This window comes from Candoia aspera, chromosome 1 (genome assembly GCF_035149785.1).
Source record: "Candoia aspera isolate rCanAsp1 chromosome 1, rCanAsp1.hap2, whole genome shotgun sequence".
Taxonomy (NCBI): Eukaryota; Metazoa; Chordata; class Lepidosauria; order Squamata; family Boidae; genus Candoia; species Candoia aspera.
The window spans coordinates 33,981,158-33,993,929 of record NC_086153.1 but is presented as its reverse complement, the minus strand read 5'-3'; the positions used below and the strand labels follow the sequence as shown (position 1 = coordinate 33,993,929).

Genomic DNA, 12,772 nt, shown 5'->3' with positions numbered 1-12,772 from the left:
TTGTAGTATACCACTAATGAAGCTGACTGACGGTCATCAAGAAAATCTATGTATGTGGTCACTAGGAATCGAAAATGACTTGATGGCACATAAGCAAGCAAGCAAGCAAACTACATTCTGAGACTTGTATTTTCATACACTGTATTCCTTAATACTTATATGTGCTTGAAGAAATTGACAGAACTCTGTTTATGGCTTAAATACTTAGGAAAGTCAATTAAATTTGTACAAATTTAATATGCCCAAATGCTATGCCTATTAAATCTATACACAAATAACATCCTCAGTTTGTTTGTATGCTGTCTCTTGTAGAGAACAGTCTTAAAGGAGTAAAGAAATACTCTCATAAGGATAATACACGGCCACTGCAAAAAGATATATTATTACTGATAACCTTGTAAAGGTTTGAAATGGAGCCAGCTCCACATTTGTTTGCAAAGAGTCATTTTCTTCATCTATTCCTATTTTTGCATGAATTTTCAGTTATGGCTATCATGGGCATCACTTTTTTACAACAGCAAATGCTGAATGTAACAATACTTGCAACACATGTGTCCTATTTTCTTCACTCCTGGAAGGTACAGCTGGTCTTTCTTACTGTGCAAAGCAACTGTGGTTTAAAATAGCTAACTGTGCTTTGGGAGAGGTGAAAGTAGAACTTAGGAATCATTATATCTCTTCTTCCAGAGATCATTAAATGGTTTTGATGTTCCTTTCTTTTTATAAGGACTGAAGCTGGCAAGGTGGGAATTAGGGATTCTTAGGCCAGACAGTACCATTATGTAAGCATGGAAAAATGTCCCTGTTTCTCAAGGTTAGGAAAAGCATAGCTAAAAGCCTGGGATTTAAGCACTGGAAGATCTTCTGAGTAATAGGACTATTTTCTTGCCTATTTCATAGCAACTTACTCAGCTGTGATCAGACTGTGAAGCTTCTGCTATTATAGAATGTGAGCATGAATTTCTGGAGAATCAACATTTTATGCAAGATATGACATTTTTCAGTGATACCTGGCATCCGTTATGGCTGATGGATGGAGAGTAGGGAAGCTAGGTGAAGCCAAAAAACAGAACTAAGAATAACAGGGAAGTAACTTGACTGGGATCCTTATTATTAGATTGTTAGGGTCTGAAACCACTTCTTTAAACCCATGTTTTTTTTTCAGATTCAATGGAAGCTATTTCACAGAAATAAGAAATTGAAGCTAGCTTAAGGGAAAAAAAACATTTAAAATGTAACAAACGATAGAGGCTCTCAGACATACAATATATGTGTCTATGTGTACCTCAGATATACTCTAAATCTGTTCCCCATTTTCTCTGACACTTTCTCACACACAGTCATAGCAGAATGAAGTGGAAAGAAGAGAATGAACTGTACAGCTTCAGACTGCAGGAGAAAGGAAATAATGTTTGGGTATGAATCATATATTTCTTAAAGTAATTGCAGTACAACAAGGAACAAGACTAGGCTAAAACTAACTATGTTTCTTAACTTCATAAAGCAAAAACTGGGCAATTTGTTTTACATGGAATGAACCTTTAATATGATATATTCAATCATGAAATAATACAATCTGTGCTAGGTCCTTATGACTCTACCACATTACATATGTAGACTAGGAACTTCTATTACTGAAATGTCCAGATTTTTTTAAAAAAAATATAGATGTCATATGAATTTTACTTCTTTTAGGCAGCCAATCAAAATAACAACAAAACTGAGTTTTACTGATAGTTTCATGTGATCCTGTTACAATTGAGAAGATATGAATTGCTAGCTAGCTCAACAGAAGTTTGACATGCACCATTTGATATGCTTAGTTCCATGGCATAGAAAGATTGCCTTAATTAATCCTGCATATTAATATATAAGAAGAGAAGGCCCAAGGCCAAAGATAAACTTTGTTATCAGTTGGTAACTTTAGAAAGTTTGTAGACTGCTGGAGCTTTCTAAAGCTTGGTCTTTTCCAAGTTGTATAAGCTGACAAAAGAGCCTTGTGTGGCTCAGAATGGTAGGTGACAGAATTGCAACTGAAACTCTCCCCACAACCCGAGTTTGATCTCAGCAGAAGCTGGATTCTCTCTTGGGTAGCTGGCTCAGGTTGACTCAGCCCTCCATCCTTCCGAGATTGGTAAAATGAGTACCCAGCTTGCTGGGGAAGATGACGACTGGGGAAGGCAATGGCAAACCACCCCGCTATAGCCTGCCAAGAAAACGTCGTGAAAGCGGCCTCCCCCCAAAGGGTCAGACATGACTTGGTGCTTGCACAGGGGACCTTTCACCTTTCACTTTCATAGGCAGAGTATAGACAACAGCAACGTTCTCTCATAGTATGCTTGACTGGTTATCTGATAATGAAAAAAGAGGTAAAAGCCTTTCCCAAAGGAACTCCTGATACTAGGTACAGGATGGAAAGGAATAAAATGTGAAAAAGTGACAAAATAAGGAAAGAACAAAATCTTCCAGATATTAAAAGTTTATCACCTGTCCTTTAATTTGTATCAACTATTAATATAGTAAACACAAGTGGGAGAACTGAAAGGTGACCTGCAAATGAAGAAAAATGGCTATGTGCCATTTCTATCTGCTGGAAGAAAATTAAATAGAATGCAATCAAAATTCTTAATTATAACTCTAGATAGAATTAATCCTTGATGAAGATTATTGAAATGTTCTTAATTTCTTTACTCTGATCACACATTTCTTTGGTCCTGTCAGTAAAAATGTCAGCCTGTAGTTTGGGGAAAAAGTGACATTGGGGATACCAAACCAACCTTTATTTACAAATTTATGTTCAATTACACAAAGAGATTATATAAGAAGCTGGAGAAAACATGGAATTATGTACACTACAATTAATTTATGGTGTCTTACCTCTCCCTGCAATGCATTGTTTTGTTTAATTCCAAAATTTGGCAAAAAAAAATAAAATAAAATAAAAAGAGGACTTATTAATGTCCCTAAGTTTCCTACTACCAAGTTTATTTGGCACTGAATCCAAGCTTGTATTAATAATAACTTTTCATCAGCTGCCTAAAATAAAACCTCTTTTATTTTTGGAAAAAAAATAAAAATATATTTTAAGGAACAGAAAGTGAAGCAAGTTCCATTATGCCCCAAATATCGTTTACTCATCATCCATTGTAATCTGGACTAGATTTCAGTTCAGTAGATTTTTTTCCTTTTCAAAAAGTCTTCAACCTCCTATATTCTTCAAACAGATATTGATAATTTTCAGTATATTTATTAATTACATAGATGTATATGGCCACCTAATTGACATATGCCTCAGGATAGCTAACAGTCAATAAAATAAACACTGTAATTAAAAGCAACATTTTTTGCATGGAGCAAAATCTAGAAAAAAACAGTCACCACCCCAAAAGGCCTCACCTAGTACCCAGCCCCAAGCTCAGGGGAAGAGCCAGGTTTTTAGTACCTTACAAAAGGCTGATAAATATAGCACTACTGCTGAACACAGTTTATAAACAAGAAATGTCTGTTTGCCCTCTTGGGTTTGGCAAGTAATTTGGGGCTAATTAAGACTGAGATGGTTGAGGGATGTGCATAATATGAAATTCTGTTCAGGCTTTATAAATATGGATAATATGAGATGATGAAAGAGGGGAGGAGAGGTTTTTTTCACTAGAAATTCAAGTTCTGTGTTGAATCCAGACATACAATTTTGGAAGCTGCTGCGGTCAGGCTGTCCAAAATTATTTTATTGGATTTAAAATGGCAATGCTTGGGTTAAAGCTATAGCAAAGCAGGCACTCCAGATGGCTAGGAAGGAAAGAAAAGCAAGCTGGAGATGGAGTTAAAGCTGAAGCCAAAAAAGGAGGCAGAAAGGGAAAATAAATTAGCCAAGCAAGCAGGAAGTCTAAGTGGGTCAAGGAAAAAATGCAATTAAAAAAAATAAATAAACCAGGTAGCTCATCTTAAATGCCAGCTGCTCAGGAAGAACAGAAGAGGATTATCCTGTCCATGTTTGTGAGCTTTCAGGATGCATCTGGTCAGCCACTGTGTAGAACAGTTCTTCTCAACCTTGGCAACTTTAAGATGTGTGGACTTTGGTCCCAGAATTCCCCAGCTAGCCTTGCTGGCTGGCTGGGCAATTCTGGGATCAAAGTCCACACATCTTAAAGTTGTCAAGGTTGAGAACTAGTGTAGAAGAAAATTCTGAATGAGCCATTAGCCTGATTCAGCAAGGTTCTTCTTGTGCTTTTATGTGAAAAAGACTGAAGTACATAGGCATGATGTTAACTAAGGTATAAAATTTGGGTAAATATGTTTTTAGATATAATTTAGTTAAACTATGTATGGGGAATTCATATCATCTTCATTATATAAAAACAATGCAATTTAACTTAACAACTGAAAAATACACACTTAACAGGAAAAGTTATAGAATTCACTCCTTAGACCTAACAGGGTTGGCACTTTAATAATAAACTGGATTAGTATATATAGTACAGATGGGAGATTTAGGGTAGAGATGACACAAAAACTGGTTTACAAGAAGGAGCTCAAACAGAATGTTAAAACAGGAAATTTGGGGAGTTTTCAGAATTAACTACATGCTACTGAAATTAAGGAACAGTTGAATTGTTGGGCCAGTCCATACACCTGTAACAAAACCTTATAACCTCTTCTGCTTTTCAAAGCAGTCTCTGGAAACAAAGATGAGAAAGAAAGTTTGTAACATACACAACATAGTTTTGGTGCACTGGGTGGGCATAAACATAGTATGGGAGGAAAGGATTCATAGAAAAAAGTATTTGCCTTTATCTAGTGCAAAATGACAGTTCTTGAGGATGCTATTTATTAAGAATAAGCAACATGTTGAGGTTCTGTTAAGTGGAATGTGTGGCTTAACGTTCTGACATCTCCAGTCTCATTTTTTTGCAGAGCCATTTGAAACTGAATCAAAGGAGGAAATGTTGGAGCTCATTTTCTCTTTCTTTTGGAAGGTCAAATATTATCAGCTCCTCCCCAGTGGCTGCTGTTTACATTGTAAAAAAATGTGCATGTTAAATGGAAGGTTGAATTTAAAAACCCATGTACTTTGGCCAGTAGAAATATAGGAAGCAAGAAATTTCTGAGGTCAACATTCAAGAACTAAAGTCTAGCAGTATTACAGAGAGCTCAAAAGAGCAAGAAACAAGGAAGACAGAAATAATGGCTATGCCATCCTTCTAGAGGACTCTTTTTTGTTCCTCCAGAAAGAGGTGAGAGGAATGTCTTTCAAAACTGAAGATAAGAGCAGTGGGAGCATTAGGTCATCTCCTTCATAGCTTTGCAGGAAACAAAATAATTATAGGGAGGGAAAAGCATATTTCTCCTTATCAGTCCTTGCTCTCTCTCTAATGTCCCCAACTATAGATCTGATGGTTGCCACAAACTCCTGTGCAGAAAGAAGAGCTGTGGTAAGGAAGACAGTTCATATCTACATATAAGAGAAAGAGAATTGTTTGATAGAATATTGACTATATTGGCTGCAGATACTTAGTTTTTCTATGTGCAAGTTAGACACTTCTGAGATAAGTCTCCCTGACATTCTAACTCATACAGGCACAATGCAATCTTTTATTTTGATAACTATGCGTCTTTTTTTTTTATCAACAGCTTTTGTATACAGGAAGAGAAATGGAAGGACAACAACTACATTAGTTGATAAGCATAAAAAAAAGTGTGTGTGTGTGTGTGTGTGTGTGTGTATATATATATATATATATATATATATATTAAATAGTGGCCTGTGCTTATTAATTGGAATTAAGAGAATTTCAGCCACATAAGAAATACAGAACTTTTTAAAAATCTTCTGGCAATTAGGTGACAAGATAGAACAGATGTTCTTCCTCTTCCCCCAAGTCACCCTGGTTGCTATTTGTATATTTTGAAGTCTTTTACCCAACAACTGCATTCATTCATAATACCTAGTTTGGCTTGGACAGAGAGCAACAATGAGTGAGGAGACCCTGTTTTCTAAATTCACTTTTTATTTTTAATTTGATTAATGTCCATGACCAGAAGCAAAAATGAAGAAAAACATGTACTGTTTCAAAAGAAATATTTTTTGAATGTAAGGTTTTCTTTTTTTAATACTATGGTAAAATTTCATGAGTCATGAATCAGTGCTGACTGGTTTATTTAAAACATTTTCCTGTCTCCCCTTCCTGCTAAAGGACTCACTCAAACTGGGTTACAAAATATAGAAGCAGACATTAAATGTCAATAATAAGGTATCATTAAACTGAAAACAGCAGAGAAAGAAACAAAGATCCAAAGATTTAAAAAAAACCCATTATATTTATTAAGAAAGAGTAAAATGAAAAGCTTGTTTAAAAAACTGAAATGTATTCAGTTGGTGGTGGAATACATAGAAGAGGGAAGATTCACCCTATAGAATCTCCTCTATTGCACTACCACCAACTGAAATTCACAAGTATTCTAAGAGGAATTCATCAGCTGATCTTAAAAGGATGGAAAATTTCTCTTGGGAAATGCACAATCCTTCAAGCAGCCATTACTTGAAAAAGAGCAAGTAGATTTATACTCAGAACCAAATATAATAGATATTAAACATGTAATATAAAATCACTAACTTGTGTATCATTTTTAGAACAAAAAATATTTTGTATAATTGATGCAATCTTGCATCTTAAAAGTTCAAAATATAATGCTACTAGTAAGAATCTGTGGTTTAATAATTAGAGGACAGAATTAGGATTGTAAGGTCAAATCAGCCACCATGGCACCTAGAGAAACTTGAGCTGGCCATCTCTCTAATTCAGTTTTCTTCAACTTGGATGCCATGTGTTTCATAACCCCTCAGTCAGCATAACCGTAAGGTATATCTGGAAGGCACAAGATGTTTGGATGGTAGAGGGATGGTGGAATCTTGTTCATTTCTCTAAGTCCCATGGAGGAGAGTTGGAATCAAATCAAATAATATGAATAGTTATGTTTATTCTGGAAGACAGATTCCACAAAAATTTCAAAGTTGAAATGTTTACTTGGATCAGCTGATCAGATTCTGAACACTTGAAAGTCTACATACTATTTTTCACCAGCAAAAATAAGTGCAATACAAGATACCACCATTGTTTTTCTGCATTTCTCATATTTGGAAAATGAATAAATGGAACAAGCCTTACTCTAAGAGAATATATGACACAATGACACACAGGCTAAGATGGTTTATGGCCTTGGTTTTGGTAATTCTGAGAAACAAAGCCACATGGGTTAGCAAAGCTGCTTGACTTCCAAAAGTTCTTAGGTTTGTTTTGTTTAAGAAAAGCAAATATAAGCAAGAAGAACAATAGGAGAAAGAACATATTCTTCTTATACAAAACACATCTATTCTGTATCCTTGCAATAAAATAAGAACTTTGGGACTTTGAGAGAAAAGAGTAGCTTAGTAAACTGGTATTTATTGCTTTATTGCTGATGCTTTGGAAAGGACAAATATATTTTCCCTCATTTTTACAATAGAAACAAACTTACCTCTGAAGCCAATTGTGCTTACTTCTGAGAAATCATGACAGCAGATTGTATGCACACTTTGAAATAACAGGTTTACAAACCTGGTTTAGACATGTTTTAGTGCTTTGGAGCTCCCTCCTACCCAACTGTCTCATCCATTTTTTTTTCAACTGCTCCATCTTGAACAGCAGTTCTGAATTACTTTTGAAATGTATTTTAAAAATTCATCATCAGAGAATTTCATTTCTATAGATTTATCAATAACACATGAGTAATTTTTCTAATATTATGTAAACTATAGTTCCTTTTTATTGTTCTACAAAACTGTGATATTTATGTGAACACTTCACTAAGGGACAAATGACAAGTTATTTCTAAATAATAAACTTAATTGCTACACATTTTCAAAGTATAGCTTACCGCATCTGGATTAGGACCACAGATGGATGTTGCAATGAAAAATTCAGAACTAAAGTAATTTCATTAGCATATATAACTGGAATCCTCAGAAAAAAAAATTCTTCATGGGTCTGTTATATTCCAAATATTTTTAAAAAATATTTCCATCCTTTCTTTAATAAATTGTCTCTGGAACTAGCATTATGTAGCAAATGTTATAACGTTTCAATTTTAAAGGGATTTCTAGCACAATGGGAAACCAACTGACATTAGCAGATTCTCATTATGTGAAAAGAAAAAGGTACCACACAAATCACCCCAAGAAATTATAAACTCTTATGTTTATAGTATCTCATGAACCATAAGTACTTGCCACTTGGCAATTGTGCTCTCTCTCTCTCTTTCCATCTTTCATTTATCCTATAACCTACCCAGAGATGGATAAGTATCCATGTAGATCAAATCAGATCTTACCTGTCTGCTTTCCTTATTGGACTGGGATGTTTAAGCCCCTGTGTGTCACACAGAGGCAAAGGTTCAGGTAAAGTGCAGAAGACATCAAAACCAGCAATTTATTTTCTTGTACTAACATGATGGGACAAGATTTGCCATCTTGCCAGTACCTTAAACTTTATATCAAATTTTAATAAACCTGTATCATTTTCAAGGATAGCGATTCTATTATCATGTGATAATATATATAATGATCACAGCTTGAAGGTCAATAAGTCATAATTTACAAGATTATTGAATAGCATGTATGATCCTTTTGCTATTTAATGTCTTTTTAAAATCATGAAGTTATTAGAAGGAATTATCTTTACAGGTATCTTTACAGAGGCTTGGTTTGCTTTATACATTACTTAATAATGAAACCCTGTTAACTCTGCTGCATTATGTTCAGGGATATGAAGCTTTAGACATTGAATGGTTCAACTCGTATTAATGGCATGGAACCTCAGAAACCTCCCAGACCACAAAGCTGCCAAAGTCTTTATTCTACTTCCTATGGGAGAAAAAAAAAAATCATCAGGTTGGCTTAGTATCACACAGTAATAGATCAGGGAAAGAGGAGGGAGCCAGAAAGGAAGCATGTGACAAGAAGGGTGTTATGTGCGGCTGCTCAGAAAACAGGAGGGTGCTGTCTGTGAACACTTTCTTTTCTACAGGTGCATCTCTTTTTGGATGATGTGACCATAAATGGGGATTGATGTCATGGGGACTTTCCTACCACACAGAACTCCTGAGTACATGAAATATTTTGAGCAGGTAAATAATATAGTTTTTTTTTTTCTTCTTCAAATTACCTAAAAATGTTTATTTTCAGAACTGGATGAATCAAGGCCAGGCCTATGTGTGATAGTATGATGATATTAAAGGCACAGTTCCCTTCTCCTTTATTCACATTTATATTTTATAAAGAATAATTTGTAAAAAAAATTAAATCCTTCCCATTTACATCAATAATAATTAATATATAATTCTGGTATCACATTCCTTGTTTGTTCCAAAATCATAAATCACTATGCATTCAAAATGAAACAATATATCCTGATAGGGAAGGCTATTTCTAAGGGAATAAAAAACATTATTGATGCAATTGTTTTCCCCCCTTGCTTCTGATTTGAACAACTCATTTGATTGTAGCTTTTAAAGCTTTATTTCAGGCATAGTACTTCATACACTCAATAGCAAGATTTTAACATTTTAGCAGGACTGTAAAGTTCTATAATACAGATTAAGGTGAAGGAGCAACATGGGCAAATCTACTCCCAGAATGCAGCACTTTCAATAATTAAAATGGATTTATTTGTGGATGTATGGCTGGACCTATTATTAGGCAAAGGGACAATTTAGATGTTGTGAATGGACAGCAAATAATTCATTTTTTTATTTAATATGCTTCTTTATTGTATTATTACACTTTAGTGATGATAAATGTTATCCATGATATTATCTGCCATGTATACCAAAACAACTGGCTTCAGGAGCAAATGGTAGGCAAGTGATACCATTTGTTGTAGCAGTTTGGGTGGTTTATAACACATTTAGTAAAATGGAATGTGAAATGGGGAGTGGCTGAAAAGTCCATGGTTCATATGTTAACCAAACAATACAATTACATTGCCAAAACAATTTATTTCCAGAAACGCACAAGCATACACACATATATACTTAAATATGTTGACACTCTGTCAAACAGAAACCCTTCTGAGTCCCACTAATAGCAAGAAAAGAAGATTAAGCATGTGTTTTGTTTTCCAGTTGAAATCAGTGAGACCAAAATGCTTTGGCTGGTTTGCATGTTGTTTTTAATTACTATACATTGATACACTAATTTAGTTTCAAACTTACCAAAGGATGTGGCAAGAGTTATCTGTTTTAATTTGTTCTCACACAGAAGATTTAAACAAGGGGACAAATAAGGCCTCTTCCCCCAAAAGCTTATGTAACCTACTTTCTTTTAGTCTTCTGGATCTCTTATCTCTCTTGTTGCATTCATGCTTTGGGCAATATACATAAGGTTTAAAACTTGTGCACAAAAATCTCACAGACAAAGCTGCAGCCAAGCTTCTATACTAGACAAAAGCTTTGGTCATACGGTACTCAGACTTACATGTCACTGCAGTTGGCCATGGACCAAGTTTCTCAACTCAACTGTCTGGTGGCTTCATGCTTAAGACTGCCTCTGGCAGATTTAGTTTACATTTTGGAGGGCAATGAAAATCCATACCTCATAAGGTGAGTTGAATTCGACTTCTCCAAGGCCTGCCTCCGATTGTTCTTCCAAGCTGCTCTCTTAATCCTGGAAAAGCCTCTATCACCCAGTCTCCACCCTTTCCTCCTTAGATTTTGTCCACACAATGTTGGTGTTCTCCATAGCCTTTCTAATACCATATATCATAGATTCATTAAAGCTTTTAGCTATTGCCAGTTAACTCTCACCTACATTTCTGCCAATTTCTGTCCTACCTTTGTCCCATGCATAATTTTTTTCCTTGAAAACTATTGGCAAACAGACTGTGTCACCTGTATGCTTTTTACAGTGTTAAGATAACAGAGCCTTGCAACATTAGATCATAGTGTCAGGGACCATGTTATTCAAATATAAGACACAACAAATATTCTTTAAAATAAATAAATACATAGATAGATAAATTTAAAAAACAATTTGAAATATGCTATTGACAGGAGAATCTGGCTTTTTTTTTTTTCTTCTGACCCTTACCACATAAGCTTTTCTTGTAAAAAAAACATACCTATCTCCCACCAACACAGTGTATCAACACTAAATACATATACTTGCATCACTCAAACACACTATACAGGATATAGATGGTTTTTAAAAGAATGGGAGGGGAGGTAGAAGGAAAGAAGAAAGTCATGTAATACCTTTACTTTTACCTATGGATTTGATGAAATGGTTCCATGAAGAAAGTATTGCCAGACGGAAGAGAAAACAAAAAGAGAAACAACAGTAAGAGTTGTGTGTGTAAATGTAAATGTCATCACAGTCCAAAACATGAAAAGAGACAAAGCATGAGGCAAATGATTGAAGACATATGGAGATGCAATTGGAGTCATATTTTAAGAATTACTGCTTTCCGACTTTCATTTACATGCAGGAAAATACAGAAGTAACCCATGCTTCATTTTTCAAATGCATGACACAAAAGTAACATGAACACTAACTTGAGTGGTGAGGAATTTGCACAAGGTGATGAAGAAACATCACTAATCCCATTATGCTGTAAAAATATATTGTTAACATTCCAGAAGCCAGGAACAAATGGTTTCTGCATTTTCCAAACCATGCATTAATGCAAAGCAGATTTATTTTTTTTTTGGGGGGGGGGTATAAAGTCAAGTCCCTTCTTTCATATCTATCTGAAAAGTGCATTTTGGGTTTTATGATTATCATTATATTTAAACGTGGTAAACTGCCCAGAGTCCCTCCTTTGGGGGGAGATGAGCAGTGATAAATTTGATTAATTAATTAAATAAATAAATAAAATAAACCCATAGCAATTTCTTGATCAGATTTTTAGAAATTGCAACCTTTTAAACAATTATTACATTGTTAGTTGGATAAGGGAAATAGTCAAAAAAGAGGAGAATAAAAGGGTTCAGGAGCAAATAATAAAAAACCCAGCAACATAAGATAGATCTACTTATAGACACACAGCACAACAAAAAGAAAAAAGAAAAAGAAAGATGTAACTAAGATTGTGTGATTATTACAGCCTGAGACAGCTCACAAGCATTTGGCCATCATTTGTTATGATGGACTTTGAAGCAGCTACAGAAAAAAAGAAACAAAGAATTTTATAAAATAAAATAAAATGATTGAAGCAGAGTGGAAAAGGAGCAGAACCCATACCTTGGTCGCCCATCATCAAGTGCGCCAGACCTTAAAGGGAAACAAGAGCACAGTCAGCAATGAACAAGGGTTCAAGGGAAGGTGGTATTGTCACAGTGACTTTTTAATTTCTTTAGTAAGAGGCCTCTGTCTCCAGTGAGATATTTGCATAATACTGCAACGTTAAAGGAGCATTTTTCAACCACCAGTTGGAATGCTTTTGGAGGTGGGAATGGGACAATTGCGCTGCAATTTGAATACAATAATACTGAATTGAATGCTGTCTTTTTTAGGCATTAAAATGGGTTTTAAAGACAAAAATAGTAAGAAAATGATTTCATGTTCAACAAATTCCTAGAATATTTGTTCGTAAATCTCATAAATACTTTGATCACATTATTTTGCTAGGTGGATGCTTCATCCTGCAGCTACAAAACAGTTTCTCAATATTTATTTATTTATCCTTTCCAAACCTGGAGTAGTGTCAACCTAAAGAATGGGCTGGGTCTGATCTTTTTCCTC

The 12,772-nt window shown here is 34.9% G+C and overlaps 1 protein-coding gene across 10 annotated transcripts in view; it reads right to left on the bottom strand.

Annotated features, from left to right (window-relative positions):
* The window catches only part of NRXN1 (neurexin 1), a 1,050,871-nt gene that overhangs the window by 904,736 nt on the left and 133,363 nt on the right, over positions 1-12,772 (bottom strand). For all 10 annotated transcript variants that reach the window (XM_063301563.1, XM_063301572.1, XM_063301615.1 and 7 more), the window contains exon 3: positions 12,272-12,301. In XM_063301563.1, the coding sequence (XP_063157633.1) occupies positions 12,272-12,301 (30 nt within the window). The remainder of the gene's footprint in view (positions 1-12,271; positions 12,302-12,772) is intronic.